The sequence below is a fragment of the Marmota marmota genome, unplaced genomic scaffold, assembly GCF_001458135.2.
Source record: "Marmota marmota marmota unplaced genomic scaffold, marMar, whole genome shotgun sequence".
In the NCBI taxonomy this organism is placed as follows: Eukaryota; Metazoa; Chordata; class Mammalia; order Rodentia; family Sciuridae; genus Marmota; species Marmota marmota.
In genome coordinates this window covers 2,382,593-2,401,337 of record NW_026000102.1, presented here as the reverse complement: position 1 = coordinate 2,401,337, position 18,745 = coordinate 2,382,593, and the positions used below count along the sequence as shown (strand labels likewise).

Here is an 18,745-nt window from a genome sequence, read left to right as displayed (position 1 = left end):
CTGCGGGAGTCATGGAGGACTGGGTGGGAGGGGCTCTTGGGATGGACTAGTGGGGTGGAGCTGGAGCAGGTGCATCGGGAACTGCTCAGGCAGTCTTACGAGCCACCTGGGGCTCAGAAGATGCTGGAGCAGGAAGGGAGCAGGAGGGTGTTAGAACCCTGGAACTCTTGCGCCCTGAAGGGAAACTGAGGCCCCGAGTGGGCCCACAGAGCCGGGGCGCTGAGCCTGGCTTGCCCCATGGCCACTGTCTCACTGAGCTGCCGGCCTTCACTCTGCTGGACCACCCTCCATGCAGGAAGTAGATTTGGACCCCTGTGTAAATGGGGACCTTCAAGGAGAGGATTGGGACTTTAGATGGGGCGGGGCCTCGCCGCCTCACCGGCGCCCGGCGCCCCTTCCCCAGCTGGTGGTGCAGGCCGGGCTCTTCCACGGCAACGAGATGCTGTGCAAGACGGTGTCCAGCTCGGAGGTGAGCGTGTGCTCGGAGCCTGTGTGGAGGCAGCGTCTGGAGTTTGACATCAACGTCTGCGACCTGCCACGCATGGCCCGGCTCTGCTTTGCGCTCTACGCAGTGGTGGAGAAGGCCAAGAAGGCGCGCTCCACCAAGAAGAAGTCCAAGAAGGCGGTGGGTCAGCTGGCTGGGGGGCGGCCCAGGCCTCAGACACCAGTGCAGCCCCTTGCTGGGGCCTCTTGCCATCCAGCTCCATGGGCAGGCACCCGGAGGACAGGGGTCCTGGGAGGGCCTGGGGACCCCCGCCTCCCTGCCCATCCTAGTCTGGCTCCCTGCCTTGCCTGAGTGACAGTTTATGACAACCTGACTTGAAATATCTGGCCCAGCCCTGTGGCCCTTAGGGGTCCTGGAGGCAGCTCCCTGGGTGGAAGGACCAACAGTGTTCTCAGGGGGACAGAAAGACCTGAGTCCGTGGCTGCCTGGGGAAGGGGTGTGACTGGGCCTCAAGTCACTAGGCCCAGGATGTGATTTGCCTTGCCACCTGGGCCAGCTCTGGGACTGGTGTGACCGACTCGGGTTTCTCTGGAAGCTGTGTGTGACGTAGGCAGCAGGGAAGGGGTTTAGCTGGGAGACCTTTGATGGGGTCTGGGTCTTCTCTCCTGCTTGGCCTGGAGGCTGGTTCCATTCTGCCGATGAGCAAGAGGAACTCGTGTGCATGGCTGGCCCTGACCCGTGGTCTCCTTCCCCAGGACTGCCCCATCGCCTGGGCCAACCTCATGCTGTTCGACTACAAGGACCAGCTCAAGACTGGGGAGCGCTGCCTCTACATGTGGCCCTCTGTCCCAGGTGGGCCCAGGCCCAGCAGGGAGAGGCTTTCAGAGGGTGAGGGTCCCAGAACTGGTTCCCCTACAACTACATCTGTCCCTGCCTTCAGATGAGAAAGGAGAGCTGCTGAACCCCACGGGCAGCGTGCGCAGCAATCCCAACACAGAGAGTGCTGCCACCCTGGTCATCTGCCTGCCCGAGGTGGCCCCCCACCCTGTGTACTACCCTGCCCTGGAGAAGGTCAGTGAGGCCCTTCCTGGAAGCTGAGGGCTGACCAGGAGCTTTCCTGGAGCTCCTCAGAGGGGGTCCCTGGCCGCCCCAGGCTTTGCCCACTCCTGGGAGCTGGGTCATCATGCTGATTTGGGGGCTTCCAGGAGCTATTTGGCCCACCAGGGGACATTGGTGATGTCTGGTGACATTTTGATGTCACAGCCAATGGGAGAGGTGCTCCTGGCATGTGACAGGCCGAGGCCAGGGATGCTGCTGAATGCCCTGCACTGTGCAGGAGGGTTCCCACCAGCAAGAGTGGTCGGCAGCAGTGCTGAGGCGCAGACCCCCTGCCTGGAGCCCTGCCAGGGCCGGCCCAGGCCTGGGAGCTCACAGCAGGGCCACTTGTTGCAGATCCTGGAGCTGGGGCGTCACGGGGAGCGTGGGCGTGCCACTGAGGAGGAGGTGAGCTGGGGTCCTGGCGGGGCCTGGAGCCAGGGGCCGGGCTGGAGGCCTCACCCTGCCTGCGCCCCTTAGCAGCTGCAGCTGCGGGAAATCCTGGAGCGGCGGGGGTCGGGGGAGCTATACGAGCACGAGAAGGACCTGGTGTGGAAGATGCGGCATGAAGTGCAGGAGCGCTTCCCGGAGGCGCTGGCCCGCCTGCTGCTCGTCACCAAGTGGAACAAGCACGAGGATGTGGCCCAGGTGGGCGGAGAGGGGCACGGGGCAGAGCTGGGGGTAGAGGGATAGCAGCGGGCCACCCACCCCTGACCGCAAAGCGCCCTCCAGATGCTCTACCTGCTGTGCTCCTGGCCCGAGCTGCCCGTCCTGAGTGCCCTGGAGCTGCTGGACTTCAGCTTCCCCGACTGCCACGTGGGCTCCTTCGCCATCAAGTCCCTGCGGAAACTGACGTGAGTCCCAGCCGGGCACTGAGGCCCTCGGGCTGCCTGCTCCTCACTGAGACAGCTCACCCTGGCAACCTGGAAGTGGATGCTGGGTGGGGAGAAGCCTGGTCTTGCTCCAGCCTAGGCTGGCCTCCCCCTCCTTTCCGGCCACCTGCCCACTGCAGACCTCTGTCCTGAGTTTCGGAGCGACAGACCCAACCAGCCTTCCTCCCCTGCAGGGACGACGAGCTTTTCCAGTACTTGCTGCAGCTGGTGCAGGTCCTCAAGTATGAGTCCTACCTGGACTGCGAGCTGACCAAATTCTTGCTGGACCGGGCCCTGGCCAACCGCAAGATCGGCCACTTCCTCTTCTGGCATCTCCGGTAGCTGGATGCACCGCCTCTGGCTCCTTGGGAACCTAGGGGATGAGGGTCCTCGGGATGAGTGTCCTCCTGACCTCATGTTTCCTGGGCTGGGGAGGGGTTATGTGTCCCTCCTGGCCATGCTCAGTCCTGTCTTGTCCCTCCAGCTCTGAGATGCACGTGCCGTCAGTGGCCTTGCGCTTTGGCCTCATCATGGAGGCCTACTGCAGGGGCAGCACCCACCACATGAAGGTGCTGATGAAGCAGGTGAGGCTCAGAGCGCCTGAGCCCCAGATGGGCTCCCATTCCAGGCAGGGCCAGCCCTGGCCCCTTCACCATCACCCGATCACCCTCCTGGTTCTGGCTCGGGTCATGCGCACTGCTGCTATTCCACTCTGCCCACCAGGGGGAAGCACTCAGTAAGCTGAAGGCGCTGAATGACTTTGTGAAGGTGAGCTCTCAGAAGACCACCAAACCCCAAACCAAGGAGCTCATGCACTTGTGCATGCGCCAGGAGACCTACCTGGAGGCCCTCTCACACCTGCAATCCCCACTGGACCCCAGCACACTTCTGGCAGAAGTCTGGTGAGCCCCAAGCCCGGCCCCATGCGAAGCCAGCCCCCCAAGTCCCCCTTCCCCGCCTGGACCCCCAGCCTGCCGAGGCCAACATCGCCCTCTGCTGGCAGTGTGGAGCAGTGCACCTTTATGGACTCCAAGATGAAACCTTTGTGGATCATGTACAGCAGCGAGGAGGCGGGCAGCGCTGGCAGCGTGGGCATCATCTTTAAGAATGGGGATGGTGAGCCAGGCTGGGCAGGGGACATGCTGAGGCCTTGGCCTGCCCGCCCAGGCCTGTACTACTCTGCGGGAGGGTCCCAGGGGGTACCCTGAGAAGACAGAGCTCAGGGACTCTGAGCATTGCAGGGGTGGATAGCCCACCAGGAACTCCCGCCCTTCCTCCTGGCCCCTGCAGACCTCCGCCAGGACATGCTGACTCTGCAGATGATCCAGCTCATGGACGTCCTGTGGAAGCAGGAGGGCCTGGACCTAAGGTGGGGGCCTCTGACAGTCACCTGTTTGGGCCTGTAACAGGCCTCACAGCCTGTGCCTCTGGAGGGGTCCCTGGTCTAAACCATCACCACCGTGTCAGCTGGGAGAGGGGCTGCTCTCAGAAGAGCAGGGAGCTGGGCAGGGTGGCTCAGGCCTGTAATCCCAGCACCTCGGGAGGCTGAGGCAGGAGGATTGCGAGTTCAAAGCCAGCCTCAGCAATGGCAAGGCGCTGAGCCACTCAGTGAGACCCCGTCTCTAAATAAAATACAAAATAGGACTGGGGATGTGGCTTAGTGACAGAGCACCCCTGAGTTTAGGTCCTAATACAAAAAAAAAAAAAAAAAAAAAAAAAAGAAAAGAAAAGAACAAAACAGAGCAGGGAGGGGGAAGAGCAGCTGGAGGAGGGTGGGCAAGGCCACTCCTGGTGCTCAGCTCCCATTTCCTGCCCTTGCTTGGGGAGCAGTGGCATCTTCTTCCAAGCCCTCTGGCTCATTCTCTTCAGAGCAAACATGAGCCCGGCCAAGGTGCGCTCTGCATCTCGGGTGTGAGTGCTGTGTCCCCCAGGCACCTTCCCCAGGGCCCCACGCCTCCCTCCTCCTCCTCAGGAACTTGAGCAGCTGCGTCCCCTGCAGTTTTGTTGGGTCCAGCAGCACCAGAGACTGCCCTTGAGCACAGTGTCTGCCTGTCTCTCCTCTCACACGCTAGGATGACCCCCTACGGCTGCCTTCCCACTGGTGACCGCACGGGGCTCATTGAGGTGGTGCTGCACTCGGACACCATTGCCAACATCCAGCTGAACAAGAGCAACATGGCCGCCACGGCCGCCTTCAACAAGGACGCCCTGCTCAACTGGCTCAAGTCCAAGAACCCTGGGTAGGTCTCAGGCCCCAGGTGGAGGCTTGCTCCTTTCTGAGAGGTGAGGGAAGGCCCGTGGCAGTCTCCATGGCCGCTTGGCTCAGCTGAGGCCTGGCCCACGTCTGGGCTGGGGTGGGGGAAGGGCACTATCCTCCGTGTCCGTTTTTGATTGCTCTGCGCTACCATTCAAAGCTTTGGGCCTTAAAACAGTCACCGTGTGTGGTCAGTCACAAATCTGCAGCTTGAATAGGTTCTGCTGAGTGGTTCTGCTTGGGTTTGAAATGGCTGGTGCTGGCTTCCAGGGCTTTGCCTGAGCCCAGAGAATCTCCCAAGACCCCAGTCACATGCCTAGGGACCTGGCTGTCAGTTGTACCCCTTCCCGTGGCCTCTCCTCATTTAACACATCAACCTCGGCTTCTTTGCATGGGAGTGTGTGGGAGGAGGGAGTAACTTCAAGCTGGGCAGGTGACCTATAATGGAATAATGTCTTCTGTGTTCTGTTGATTAAAGCAAGTCACAAGGCCAGACTCAGGGGAGGGCATCAGAAGGAGCCACTCCACGGTGTGGTCATGATTTTCAATCTTCCCTACCCAGAGAGGCCCTAGATCGAGCCATTGAGGAGTTCACTCTCTCCTGTGCCGGCTACTGTGTGGCCACCTACGTGTTGGGCATCGGCGATCGGCACAGTGACAACATCATGATCCGTGAGAGTGGGCAGGTAAGGGGCACTGTGGGCATCTGCCAGGTAGGCCTGTCCTCCAGCCTAGCCCACTAGTCCCTCTGCCCTGCCCATGGCTCCCAGAAGAGTGCCCCAAGCCCTCCTGGCTTCCTGTTCCCAGAGCCTGGCTTTGTGACACCTATTCGGTCTGTGCCCTTCCCTCCCCTCAGCTCTTCCACATTGACTTTGGCCACTTTCTGGGGAATTTCAAGACCAAGTTTGGAATCAACCGTGAGCGAGTCCCATTCATCCTCACCTACGACTTTGTCCACGTGATTCAGCAGGGCAAGACTAGTAACAGTGAGAAGTTTGAAAGGTGAGGGTGCCCAGGGCCCCAGTGAGGGGACAGTTCCCAGCTAGGCGGCAGGGACAGGAACTCGGCCCTCAGCCTAACTCTGGTCTCCACCCTGGGGATGCTGCCTTATTGTCAGGTGCACCCCCAACCCCAGAGCACCCTCTTGGGCAGTGCAGGGAGGAGGTCCGTGGGTGGTATAGGAGGCCCGTGGGTGGTGTAGGAGGCCTGGGCATGGGCACTAGTTAGAGGAACTGGGTACATCCATGACCAAAGGCAGACACTCAGGGGCAATTGGATGCAGACCAGCTGCTGGCATTGGGCTGGGCGTGGCTGGGAGGACCCAGGCCTCACCTGCTGCCTCCTCCCCTGCAGGTTCCGGGGCTACTGTGAGCGGGCCTACACCATCCTGCGGCGCCACGGGCTCCTCTTCCTCCACCTCTTTGCTCTGATGCGGGCAGCAGGCCTGCCTGAGCTCAGCTGCTCCAAAGACATCCAGTATTTGAAGGTATGCCAGCCCAGGGCCACACCAGGCAGAAGGCCAGGGCACTGTGCACCTCCCAAGTCCTGCCCAAGCAGTTCAGGAACCTGGGAAGTCCACCTACAAGCCGTCCCGGACCCAGCAGAACAGCCTAGTGGGAAGTGGCAGGGCGATGAGCTCCCGGGCCTAGTCCTGCCCAGTTGCAGGTTCCTTCTAGGTTTACAAGACGCTTTTCCTTCCTGTGCCTTCATTGGTGAGGCAGGGTGGGCAAGGGTGAAGGCTGGCTGCACACTGTAGGGCGTTCCGGAAAGCTGCCCCAGCCCTCTCGCAGTCAAGGTGAGGCCGCCTGGCCATCTGGGGCCTCAGGGCCAAGACACCTTTGGGCCAGGGGCTCTGTGTGGGTCTGGGACCAAAGAGGGAGATATGGGTGGCTCGCTCCTAATTCCCTGCGTGCAGTTCTTTAAGGAGGGAATTTCAAGGGGCTGGGGCTGTGGCTGGGGCTCAGCAGTAGAGCGCTCGCCTAGCAAGGCGCTGGGTTCGATCCTCAGCACCACATAAAAATGAATAAATAAATGTAAATAAAGGTATCTGTCCAACTATAACTAAAAACTGTTTTTTTAAAAAAGGATGGAATTTCAAATACTCCGAGAGGGCAAAGGTACAGGGAGGCAGGAGGGGCTGCAGGTGCTGCAGGGACAGGATCCCTGAATGTTGACACTGCCATGACAATTCTGTCCCAGGACTCTCTGGCGCTGGGCAAGACGGAGGAGGAAGCGCTCAAGCACTTCCGGGTAAAGTTCAACGAAGCTCTGAGGGAGAGCTGGAAGACCAAAGTGAACTGGCTGGCACACAACGTGTCCAAGGACAACCGGCAATAGCAGCCACCTCCCAGCTGCCACACGCTGGCAAACCCGTCCTAGAAGGGGACACACCTGAACTGCACCTCACGGGGAAGGACCACACAATTGCCTTTTGTTTACACTGGTTATTTATTTATGACTCGAAATGTTTAAGGAACCAAACAGCCATAAGTGGACATGCATCCTTGTGCTGAGGAGGGACACTGTCCCGTGTCCCTAGTCAGAGCACCGTGAGCCGGGCACCTTGAGGTTGTACCTTGCTCTCGTCTGAGGACTGGCATCCCAAGTCTTCCAGCTGGTGGATCTTCCCAGCAAAGACTGACCTCCTCTTGGGGGAGCCTTCTTCCCGGGCTCCCCACCTTGGCCTCTTGTCCAGACAGGACACCTCAATCCCCAGCTATCCTCCGGCCACCTGTGTGGCCCACCCTGTGTGTCCTCCATTGACCAAGTCCCAGGCAGCTCCCGAAGAAGCCAGGGTACACTCTAGACTCAGGGATGCTTGCTCTTCACTGCTGAAGTGACTCTCGGGTACAGGATGCCCCCACCTTTTTTTCTCTGCGGGTAAGAAAATAATAGCCAAACTATTTACTGAACCTCTACGGCTGGGGTGGAGTCTGCCTTGCCCCAAGTACAGTACAAAAACATGAGCTTGGCAGAGCTCATCCTGGTCAGGGTGAAAGGTCAGAGTGGAGTCGTGCAGTGATAGTGAACAGGCTGCCTGCTTCGGCAGGTTGATGTCCCCCAGGGCTCGCCTTTGAGAACCTGCTGGGAGTAATCACTGGCTGGGCAAGGTGGGGTCTTTCTCTCTGAGGGCACTTAGTTTGAAATGGTCCAGGTTTAGGCTTCCCAAGGGCTGGACAAGTGCAGCTGTCCCTACTGCAGGTTCCGGGCCTGCCCCAGCTTTCTGAAGCCCAATCTGGTAAGGCAGCCAGGGCTAAGGCTTTTAGTTTTTTTTTTTTTTTTTGTACTGGGGATGGAACTCTGGGGCACTCTGTCACTGAGCTACATCCACACCCTATTTTGTATTTTATTTAGAGACAGGGTCTCACTGAGTTCCTTAGCGCCTTACCATTGCTGAGGCTGGCTTTGAACTCACAATCCTCCTGTCTCAGCCTCCCGAGCCACTGGATTACAGGCGTGCACCACCACACCAGACTAGGACTTGGGCTTTTAGAAACCCACAGTGAGCTGGGGACAGAGCCCGATGGTAGAGCATGTGCTTAGCATGCATGAGACCCTGGGTTTAACCCTCAGCACTGCAAACAAAAACCTTTTTTAAAAATAAAAAAGCCCTGGTAATGCTGATGCATGAGCAGCCCACTCAGGACCTGCTGGGCTCATTGCTGATCTCTCAGAAGCCTCCCAAGACTCAGCAGAGCCAGCAGCGGCTGCCCCTCAGCAGCCCAGGTACACAGCCTAAAAGGGATTCCAGGTGCCAGCTCTCTCCATTTTGAATAGCTGTTGTGCCACCAGAGTACCTGCCTCACCTGCAGTAGCTAGGGGGTCACACTTTTGTTCCCAACTAAATGCTGAAATTAATCAGGCCACCCGCCTTCTTTGCAATAGGAAAAACCGCGCGTACGTCCGTGTGTTGTGTTATTTATTGAATTGAGTCTGGGTGCTCCATGGAGTGGGCTGCAGGCCTTGCACACCCTCAGCAGTTTCTGGGTGTATGGTCTGTGTGCCTGGTGAGAATATTTTCTATTTTTTTAAGTCATTTCATGTTTCTGTATGGGAAAGGCAAGTTCAATATCACTGTTGTGGGCTGAGTCTGTGCAACTGTTTGTCATGAGATAAAGGCAAGTTGAAAGAAATAAAAGCCTTTTTATGTTCTTACGTTCTCGGCTCAGAAAGAAACAAGGGAACACAGAGTGAAAACGAGGCAGAAAACAGACCCCACTCGGGCTGGAGTTAGAACCAGAACTTTATTGTAGTGTATACACTTTCTGACCTAGCATCAATATACACATCTGGGAGGGGACACCGCGGCGCCACAGACTGTATGAGGACGGCCCTCTCTGTGTTAGCATCTACCGTTGTCTAAACAGAGCAGCTACGGGGACTGGACATGGAAGGGCGGCCACACAATAGCCCAGCCATCAGTGTCCTTAAAACTAGCAGTGAGGACACAGACAGCAAGCAGAACGACCCCAGGCTTACAGTCTGGCATCTGACATGTACACAAGAGCAAAGTGCTGTGTGGCTCTAGACCAAACTGCTTGCTGGCCTTCGCCTGGCCCAGAGTAGAGCAGCAGGGCTCCTGGCTCCTGGAGTGGGCGTCTGACCCCGACACAGGGGCATCCAGGGGCTGGGGTGGGGTAGATGCAGACTTTTGGAACATTCTAGAGTCTGTCTTGGGGCCTCAGGGTTTCCCTTCCTCCATTCTGAGTGCGGATCCCTCAGGGAACCGCTGCTGTCTCCAAACCAACTGGTCCAATGATCTGCACCATGGCCATCAGTGTCCATGACGCAGAGAGCTTCCCCAGCCGGCAATGCACAGTTATGAAGCATCAGTTACAGCTGCACATGGGCCCGGGTGACGTCAAGGAAGCTGCTGGTCCTGGGGAATGCACCAGAGGCCGGGGACCCCACAGTTCCCACCCCCAGCACCATGCTAGAAGTGGGCAGAATCCCAAAGAATAGACCTGGCTATTTCCACACTTCAAACACAAACCCCTGACCTGGTCCCACGCAGCAAGCCACAGCCTACAGCCCCAGGCCCTGGCCAGAGTGGGCAGGCCTCCCCATCCTGGTTTCTTGAGGGGGAGGGAATAGGAGCCAGGGTCCCTCCACTTTACGTCCCAGTCCTGGACTACACTAGCACAAAGGACACAGAGAATCCCAATTTATTTACAAAATATTAAAAAGTCAGTTGATCATCTACATATTAACCCATTCTGCCATTTTATACATGCACTAGGTTTGGAAAAAATAAAAACTTTTTTTTAAAAAGAAAAAATGATTTCCAGGTAGGAAGGAGCATTTCACCTCTGTCAGCTACAGTCAGTCACGGCAACTCTTCTGGAGGTGCGAGGTGGGCGTCTCGCCGGCTGGCAGGGGCCTGTGGTGCTGTGGCCTCTGTGCCGGCAGGAGGCGGCAGGGAGGAAGGGCCAGCTCCTGGCTTAGGGGAGAGCGATCCAGCGGGGACAGGCAGAGGGCGGGAGCCTACAGTCCTACACATCGGGCATGGAAGGACGATCAGCAACAGGGGGTCTGCAGACCTGCTGGCCAAAGTGACTTTGTACATCGAGGACCCACGGGCTAGGAGAGGGTGGCAGGTGTTCTGAGGCAGGGACGCAAGAGCCTGGGGTGCATTCAGTAGCTGAGCGTGGAGTCGTCCCACTCCAGCTGCTGCTGCCGGTTGGCATTCTGGCCGTCCCCAGGGCCGCCCTCCTCCTCCTCACTGCTCTCCGACTCAGCGCTGGTGATGTCTTCCTCCTCCTCTCCATCCTCGCTCTCCTCTTCCTCCTCCTCTTCCTCTTCCTCCTCCTCACTGCTGTGCTGGTCCTCGTAGGTCTACAATTAGAGAGGCATGAGTCTAGCTCATGGCCCAATCCCCAGAGTCCACCCTCCAGGAGCAGTAGCAGAAGGGAGACTGCTAAGAGCCATAGCCAAGTAGTAATGATGCATGGCATTTTGGGTTGAAAGGTGACGCCAGCAAGCCATTGAGATGACATGATTATGTTAAGATCTGCATTCAAATGGATATTAGACCCCTGCTGTCCACCTGGGCCTGCTACTTTGGAGCTCTAGTGGGACTCCCAAAGAGTTCCCATTGGTTGGGAAAGTGCGGTAACAGGAAATTTTATATGAGGAGTGCTCATGAATAAATGGATCCGAATTTTTTTTTTATTCACGTGATTTTAATGGTTTAATTTAAATTGGGTAAACAGCTGTTGAGGATTGTTTTAATATGTGAACAAATAAGGAGGTTAACAGATCTGTTTATTTACTTTCACCTTTCCTTTTCATTATATTTAATAATTCTGTTCAGGATAATGTAAATTGTTCAGAAAACTGTTTTCTTAATACCTGTTGGAATGTTACATAATTTTTTTTTTTTTTAGCATCATTGTCAGAATTCCTATCTTCATCCCAGTGCCAGTGAAGACAAAGATAAAAAAACCAAACTACAGCTTCTTCGACAGTTATCACAACAAACCGTATAAACTGATGCATCAATGAATAATAACTCAACAAGTGATGCTCAATCAAGGAGTCAATTTACTTTGGGAGGAAATGGACATATTGATAGATTCCTCCGCTTTGAACTGCTTGCAGAACTTGCCTGGACTATGTATCACTTGTATACATTGTGAACTATCTGTTGGTGCAGCAAATTGTGGTAGTGCTGGCGTATCTTTGCTGATGGTGTCACCGGTGATACAATTTTTCTAAAGGAGCCGTCAATTGGCTTGGTGTCATGGCATTTCTGTATCCTCCTCCCTTCTAGTGATGGTCTAAAATTTGGGGGCCAACAGAGGTGANGTCCACCTCGGCCTGCTACTTTGGAGCTCTAGCGGGACTCCCAAAGAGTTCCCATTGGTTGGGAAAGTGCGGTAGGAGGGAATTCCGGAGGAGGGATTTCCTGTTGGGGTAGTGTGTCCGGGGAGAACGCCGCGTGTGTGGTTCGGCATATTTTTCCCGGGAGAGTGCGTGGCATTGGCGGGAGTTTCAGAAATAAAGTTTGTTCCTGCTTGAGTGGCTCGTGATTTTGTGCCCAGCCAGACTGCGGCAGGAGACACCCCCAGTGAGAGAGACTGGCCAGAGAAAGAGGCCTGGGCATTGCTGAGTGGCCTCTCCCCCATAGAGTCGAGGCATGCAGAGCTGCAAGATGGGGGCACTGGGGTCCCTGGGTGGAGAACTGTCTCTGGATAGAGCAGGAGGGAGCCCCAGCCTGGGGCCAGCTCTCTCTGCACTTACACTTACTAGGGGGTATGACCCTCAGGAAGGCCCCTCGAGCCTCAGCCTACCCCTCTGGATATGAGGACCCTAGCTCACAGAGGCGTGCGGTTGCAAGGCGCAGGCATACAGACATGAGGTGCCCGGTCTGCTCCTACCTCCATGGGGTTCACCGTGATGGTCAAGGCAGAGTCATCCCAGTCCATCTCATTCTCCTTCCCTGTGTCCTGGTCCCGCATGGTTCGCTGATGTGCAGCCCGGATCCGAAACACCCCCAGGATGATCATGAACACCAGGAAGCTGACGCAGACCACAATCACTACAGTGGCGGTGCTCGGGACGACTGTCGAAGGAGTGAAAGGACAAACAAGGCTTCAGAGAGGTCGCCCAGCTGGAGGGCCTTCCCAACCATCCTCCTCAGCTTTCTGAGGACGGGACACTCCACCTGACCCCCGGAGTCAGAAACACCGGAAATAGCTCTGCCCGGGTCACTGTGGCTATGGGAGGGCTCTCATTTCCTCAAGTGTGACAGGGAACAGCTAAGTGGGGCAGGGGTGTCCACTTGAGCCCTGTGTGACACTCAGTGCTTCCACCCATGTGCCTCCAGCATCCTACCTGCAAATGGGTGAGGATTGGCCAGGTTGTGGCCTGACAGGTCAACAAAGGACCTATGCTCGGGGTGAACAAACTGTGGCTGGGCGGCCATGTGGCTGGCGTGCTCCACAGGGTTGGCGGTGTGGATCACATTCACCTGCAATGGAGAGAAAGGATCACTGGGACGGGCGTCCTGAGTGTGTCCAAGGGAAGAAATGGGGTGGCAGCTGGTATGAGCAGTGCTACTTAGAGTGTCCTCTGGCCCTGCTGGAAGCCAATAGTGCATCGTCCATGAGCAGGAAAAACAAAGAGCGAGCACCTAGAGACCACTATTACAGCCTGATGTCCACGTCCAAGAAACAGCACTTCTCTAATGATCCCTGTTCGGCGCACTTCATCAAATAACCTAGCCACAGAGCCAAGCAGCAGACCAGCCTCCGGGCCTCGCCACTCAGCAAGTGCTTGGTAGACAACGTTCCTCCTTTAGGCTCAAGCCTGGCCACGAGAGAGGGCAATATCGTAACTGTGTGTTTCCTTTCTAATCAGTTATCCTTTGGCTCAAATAAAATCCTCATCAACATTGTGAAGTGGGTCCACTGCTGCCACTGAGGTCCTGGTGAAGAGGGTCAATTGCTAAGAATAACTCCGGGTCCATTTCCCCAGACCACACAGGCCTCGAGCAATGAGCAAGCCACAGGAGAGGCCACTGAAGGCTTCAGAGCAGGATGCTGCCCTGCCTGAGTTACACTGCCAGCCAGGGAAGCATCAGCCCTGCCTGGGGTGTGTCCCTGCATCAGCCCAAGGACCCAAATTCACTCTCAACAGAGCCAGTGACCTAGAGTGACCTGGCATAGCTACAAAGATGCTTTAGTTCCCCGGCTGCTGTTCTTTCTAGAAGAGTATCCTCATGTCTCACATCAAAACCTGACACAGCGATCTCGTCCCTCCCTGCACCTTCTCTGCCACTTGCTCTCTATCACCTCCCCACAGAGCTTCTCAGCTCTGACTCAGGCTGTAGCAGCGGGTGGAAGGGAGCAGCAGCTTGACTCGACCACAGCGCCTCCAGCCCAACCCATCAGGACAGGCTGTGCAGGTCCACCCAGTAGGCCCAGGCTGGAGAAGGCTGCCGCTCCTGGGATGAGCCTCTTGCTGCCGTGACTGTGCTAAGGACTGGCATCTGCCAACATCAGGGCCAAGACACAGGGCCCTCCGTCACCACCAGAGCTGGCTCTTCTGGGCAGGAGCCCTATACGCACCTCCACCTTAAATTCATTGCTGAGGTAGCGGCCATTTAGCTCAGAGCAGATGAGTTTGAACTTCCGGTCGAGCAGTGACCTGGTATGCCAGTTCCGGTAGCGCAGCAGGTGCAAAACCTCTTCGTAGCTGGCCATGGTGTCCACACCTGCAGGGTCAGTGTTGAGAAGAGTGTCAGGTGGCTCGAGTTAGGAAACTGGGTGGGGCCAGAGCCAGGGCCCCAGTGGCTAAAGTCGGTACCTGGGCTGCTGAGTCAGCAGCCACATATTTGTGGCTTTCCAATTAGGAGACAAAGGCAGATCATGGGGGGCATTTAAGGGGCATGTGCTAGCTAGCCCCATCCTATGTAAGTCAGTGCTGTGTGTCCCCTTCCTGTGCAGAGGGGGACAGTATGCAGCAGTGCTGGCTCTCCTCGTGTTTGAAGATGAGGATAGAGCCAGGTGGCCAAGGGCTTTCACAGTCCACCTCTCTCACCTGTGAAGACCATGCCCAGGTCAGAGCGGCTCACTTCGATGCCCTTCTGCTGCAGGCGGGCGGTGTCCACCTCCAGGCTCTCCTGCTCCGGGTTCAGTTCCTCTCCCTCCACCATGACCTCACAGGTGTCCAGGTCATGCACGATCTCCTCAGACACCAGGGACTCTTGAACTGCAGAAATGGCCCAACCAGATGTCACCAAGCTGTGGGGCCCAGCAAGGCTGGCCACCCCATGATGGACAGCCAGCTCACAAACCCCTTTTAAGGACCAGCAATAGAGGTAAGGAAGAGTCACCTTTAAGAACTGGGGGCTGCTGAGGGTGTGGTTCAGTGGTAGAGTGGGTGCTTATTAGCACACACAGGCCCTGGGTTTGATCCCAGTACAAAATAAATACACAAACAAAACAAATGAAGGTACTTCATGAATCCTGGGCAATAACAGTGGGAACACTGTCCGCCTAGGGACTGAGCCTAAAGACACATCTCAGAGCCGCACATCAGTCAGAGAAACAGGAAAGGACCCTGAGTGGGTTTCCAAAGAGCACAATGACACCAGGCAAGTCAAAAGCCCTCCCAGGCAGAGCCCCCAAAACCCCAGAGGGAGAGCGGGGGGCATGTGCACAGCAGCAAGGTGAGGAGGCTGCCTGTGCCTACCTGTGGGGTCCTCAGGGCCATCCCCCTCGGGCTCCACTTCTCGTGTGATTGTGCTGATGATTCGAAGCTCAGGGAACAGGAAAACCCCTTCTGAGCCCTCAAACTCAGAAGCCGCTCGGGCAAAGCGATGGACACCACTCAGGCTGATCCTGGGCTCTTCCGGCTGCAAAACCATGACGTAGCCTTCGACTGGGGGGATCGCAACGCAGGGTGCCTCATTAAAACACCTACCATCAAGAAACAGGAGGCAGTCAGGGCTCTGAAGGCCACCTGGGAATCCTCAGATACAAAGGGTGGTGGAGGGGGACTGCACGGGTCCCCAGTACCTTGGGGACAGAGAATGATGGCCCCTGCACAAACCACGGCCATCAGCAGACCTCCCACCCCACCATGTGGGAGTGTGGCGCTGGCCTTTCCTCACAGAAGGGAGGCCAGGGCATCTTGCAACCTAAAAGCACACATTTCCTCTCAACTGTCACTGAGTGAAAATGAGCTCATTTCTAGAAATCAGGACATACTTGACTGTGCTGGTGATTTTGAGTCTGCGGATGCCTGGCGTGGGGAACTGCCGTGAGTTCAGGTAGGAGACGTGCTGCAGAGCTTTATCCAGTTCCGAGATGTCGTCTCCTTCCAAGGTCAAGGCCGACTGGCTTGGGCTTACTTGGATCTGAAATCACAGCAAAGGGATAGAAGAGGAATGAGGCTCTGATGCTGCTGCTGAGGCCCTGGCTGCTCTGGCAGAGGATTAGCCTGGATTTATTTGAATGGGTGACTTGAAAAGCTCGTATAATTCCAGGTAACAACTCAGGTGCAAACGTCATCATCCCAGAGTTCTGCCTGTTCCACTGGGCTCTCCATTGTGCCTGAGGGGCCCATGAGTGTGGGCCAGGTGGCCGCCCAGTGTTACCTGCACGCCTCTGCCGACATCTTCAGGGACCTGTAGGTCTAGCCCCTCTTTGCAGGTATACAGACAGTCAATCACCTTCTTATCTGCGAGTTTCCCAGAACGTACCGTTAGCCCAGCCAGGTTACCTCGGAAAAACTGGGTCATGTGTAAGTCGCCACCTTTGGAACAGGGGGGGAGAAGAAAGAAGTCAGGCGTATGTCCCTGGCACTCCTGGTTAATTTCTCAATGCAGTGTTACCGGTGGTGGCAGCTCGATGGATGGACATGCAGGTTAGTTCTGACCAAATCCTATTAGCCTTGCCATCTACATGGAAGCACAATGAAGAAATTAAATTGTTTGTGATCATGCATGTGGCCTGGAGAAGAGAGGAGCTGGGGGTCCCTCACCCCAAGCCAGGAACTAAGAGGCCCCATCAGAGTCCCCACACACACAGCCTCTCCCTGGCGATGGTGGCCTACCCTGCATCCACCACCAGGGTGTCCGGCAACACTCCCTACCAGTACCAGCCCCTGACTGCTGGTCAGCTGAGCGCTCTGGGGGCTGCTTCCACTAACTAGAATACACTCGAGCAGGGGAGGAACACAGGGACACTTGAAGCCGCACCCTGCCCCAGGCCTGTGGAGGCCCTTCAGGGAGCCACCGTCTTGTCGAGCCCCGTCATTCCTGTCTCCTACTTCTGCAGATATCCAGGAAGCAGAGACATGACCAGGAAAACAAAAACCCACCAAATGGTCCCTGATGGACTAGAACAAAGAGCCAAAATCTACACCAGCCTTGAAGTGACGGAGAAGAGACAGACCTTCATGGGTCTTGTCTGACAAAGTCACTGGGCATGGCAAGCCATCACTAGGGATTGAGATTTCTAAGAAATAGCTATTTGAGCTTCAGTACCGAACAGGAAAGAAAGGCTAGAAGAGTCTTTTCCTGTCTTGTGGCTCAGCCGCCTGAGTACCACATGGTGGCCTCCCAAACCCAGCCTGGAGATTCAGCAGGGATCCCTGTGCAGCAAGACCAAGATAAACTTGATGAGAACTAAAAGCCTATGAGTGCTTTGAGGGAATGAGTCACGTGCCGTCCCTTCCATGGGAATCATGAGGCAGGGTGGGGGTGGGGAGCACAATGCAGTGAAGCTGCTGGGAGGGCAGCCAGGACCAAAATGCAACTTGCGTGTTTCATGCGACACGTGGAATGAATCAATGTCTCATCTTTAAATGAAACAAAACAGTGAACTGTAGGGGGGAAAAATCCAGCAACCTGCAGAGGCCATAGTCACAGGCTCAGTCTCATTGTCATTTTCAACTCCTGAATACTCTGTAGAAAAGCAAGACAGACAACAGAAAAGGACCGACAGGTTAGGCTCTTCACAGTGGATGGCGAAAATCAGTTTTGAGGCATCCAAATACAAAACCCAAAGAGAAAACCCCTCCTCAGCCCTCTGCAGGACATATTCCACCTGGGTGTGAGCGGGCACTCCATCACCCATGCCCAGACGCCAGGTCCACACCCCTCACTCTTCTTCTTCTATTCTGTCTTCCTGTATCCTCCCTGCTGCAACATGAGATAGATTTAAAAGATGAAGAATAAGAGCACAGACATGGAATTCACAGATCCCATCATCCTGAGCCACAAGGAGGGCACCCAAGGAGAGGAGCACCGAGGCACTGCTGTCACCTGCCACCCTATGCGAGCTCTGCCCTGCTCCCAAATAGCGACAGTCTCTATACAGACACAGTGGGACAGCACACACAAGGGTCCAAGGCCTGGTGCGTGGTAAACACACACCTGTGCTTTTTGGAATCTCCAAACAGTTCGCATCTGTCTGGACTTCTAAGCAACAAAGACATTTGTAAGCACTTTCTCGGAGGAGAGGTTGAGGAACTCACCCAGAGAAGCACAAGCTATGGTGAGCCTGGGGCGCACACCAGCCATCGCTGCCACAGACATGGATTAGGGTTGAGTATAAGGCCTGGCAGGGCGGGGCGCTCGCCTCCCAGCTGAGTGTGTGACCAATGCCCTCAGGACAGCTTTCGGGGAGCAGGGCTGCTCTGGACACTGGTCTCTGCAGTCTACTGAGGCACCTCTGTTCAGCAGGGGGGAGAGGTGTCAGGTGCCAGGCTAGATCTGTGCTCAGATGAAGCCCTCTGCAGCCTCCACATCCAACACAGGGCTCCTGTAATGCACCCTTACAGGTGACACTGACGTCCTGGAGATGAGCTGCTGCCCCAGGCCCAGCTTTCTCCACAGTAAACTATCAAGGAAAGCATTTCCTATCTACCAAAAGGAAAAAGGACACCCTCCTTCTTGTTAACTAACTTTGTAGGATTTGAGTGTGTTTGGTTTGGGAATTTAAGTGAATTTTCAGCTAAGGGTGCCGAGATGGGTAAGGTAAAAAGAGAGAATAAAAAGTCATCTCTATCTGATGGCAGAGATACCATGACATGAACAGGAGCCAAAGGCAGCAGCGCGGGCTGGTGGTTCATGTTAACCACAGCAACTAAGCTCCTAGGAGAGAAGTCCCATCTAGGTTCACACCTGTGTTTTTACTCTAGTTTTAAAAATATCATTCAAGAGTTATTGTTCAATCTAGGAAGCATTGAACTGAAAAGTCTAAAAATATCAATTTTAAAAATGCTTCATAATTTGTTTCTCATTCCTTGGTCTCTCATTGCACTTCCTCATGGTTGGCTGTCACCAAAATTAAGGGATCTGCTTGAAGAGGCACATGCCAATTCACTGCCTTACTACTCTTCACTTTAAAGAACCTGCATTCTCCTAAGTATATCTGGCCAGGCATGTTAACTCACACCTGTACTCCCAGCAACTCAGGAGGCTGAGGCAGGAGGATCACAAGTTCAAGGTCAGTCTTAGCAACTTAACAAGACCCTGTCTCAAAAAAAAAAAAAAAGAAATCTCTCTTGTGAATTAGGCTCCCTCACCCCCATAAGTTCTTAACCCCAGTCAACCTATTGATTTTT

At 55.5% G+C, this 18,745-nt stretch overlaps 2 protein-coding genes across 8 annotated transcripts in view; one reads left to right on the top strand and one right to left on the bottom strand.

Moving 5' to 3' along the window:
- Pik3cd (phosphatidylinositol-4,5-bisphosphate 3-kinase catalytic subunit delta) overlaps window positions 1-8,821 on the top strand; it is a 36,572-nt gene extending 27,751 nt beyond the window's left edge. For 3 of the 4 annotated variants that reach the window (XM_048783641.1, XM_015501425.2, XM_048783640.1), the window contains 16 exons: window positions 404-625; window positions 1,201-1,297; window positions 1,386-1,516; window positions 1,898-1,948; window positions 2,021-2,188; window positions 2,273-2,394; window positions 2,607-2,750; window positions 2,897-2,996; window positions 3,136-3,314; window positions 3,416-3,528; window positions 3,703-3,781; window positions 4,485-4,652; window positions 5,229-5,352; window positions 5,523-5,668; window positions 6,020-6,152; window positions 6,866-8,821. In XM_048783641.1, coding sequence (XP_048639598.1) covers window positions 404-625; window positions 1,201-1,297; window positions 1,386-1,516; window positions 1,898-1,948; window positions 2,021-2,188; window positions 2,273-2,394; window positions 2,607-2,750; window positions 2,897-2,996; window positions 3,136-3,314; window positions 3,416-3,528; window positions 3,703-3,781; window positions 4,485-4,652; window positions 5,229-5,352; window positions 5,523-5,668; window positions 6,020-6,152; window positions 6,866-7,003 — 2,115 coding nt within the window. In that variant the 3' untranslated portion in view covers window positions 7,004-8,821. The remainder of the gene's footprint in view (window positions 1-403; window positions 626-1,200; window positions 1,298-1,385; window positions 1,517-1,897; window positions 1,949-2,020; window positions 2,189-2,272; window positions 2,395-2,606; window positions 2,751-2,896; window positions 2,997-3,135; window positions 3,315-3,415; window positions 3,529-3,702; window positions 3,782-4,484; window positions 4,653-5,228; window positions 5,353-5,522; window positions 5,669-6,019; window positions 6,153-6,865) is intronic. The other variant, XM_048783642.1, reaches the window with a different exon arrangement.
- Window positions 8,822-8,891: 70 nt separating this feature from the next.
- The window catches only part of Clstn1 (calsyntenin 1), a 115,011-nt gene continuing 105,157 nt past the window's right edge, over window positions 8,892-18,745 (bottom strand). For 2 of the 4 annotated variants that reach the window (XM_048783645.1, XM_048783643.1), the window contains 9 exons: window positions 17,025-17,081; window positions 15,771-15,928; window positions 15,382-15,530; window positions 14,864-15,090; window positions 14,210-14,380; window positions 13,738-13,883; window positions 12,503-12,638; window positions 12,046-12,230; window positions 8,892-10,501 (listed from right to left, as the gene is read on the bottom strand). In XM_048783645.1, coding sequence (XP_048639602.1) covers window positions 10,301-10,501; window positions 12,046-12,230; window positions 12,503-12,638; window positions 13,738-13,883; window positions 14,210-14,380; window positions 14,864-15,090; window positions 15,382-15,530; window positions 15,771-15,928; window positions 17,025-17,081 — 1,430 coding nt within the window. In that variant the 3' untranslated portion in view covers window positions 8,892-10,300. The remainder of the gene's footprint in view (window positions 10,502-12,045; window positions 12,231-12,502; window positions 12,639-13,737; window positions 13,884-14,209; window positions 14,381-14,863; window positions 15,091-15,381; window positions 15,531-15,770; window positions 15,929-17,024; window positions 17,082-18,745) is intronic. The other 2 variants (XM_048783644.1, XM_048783646.1) reach the window with 1 other exon arrangement.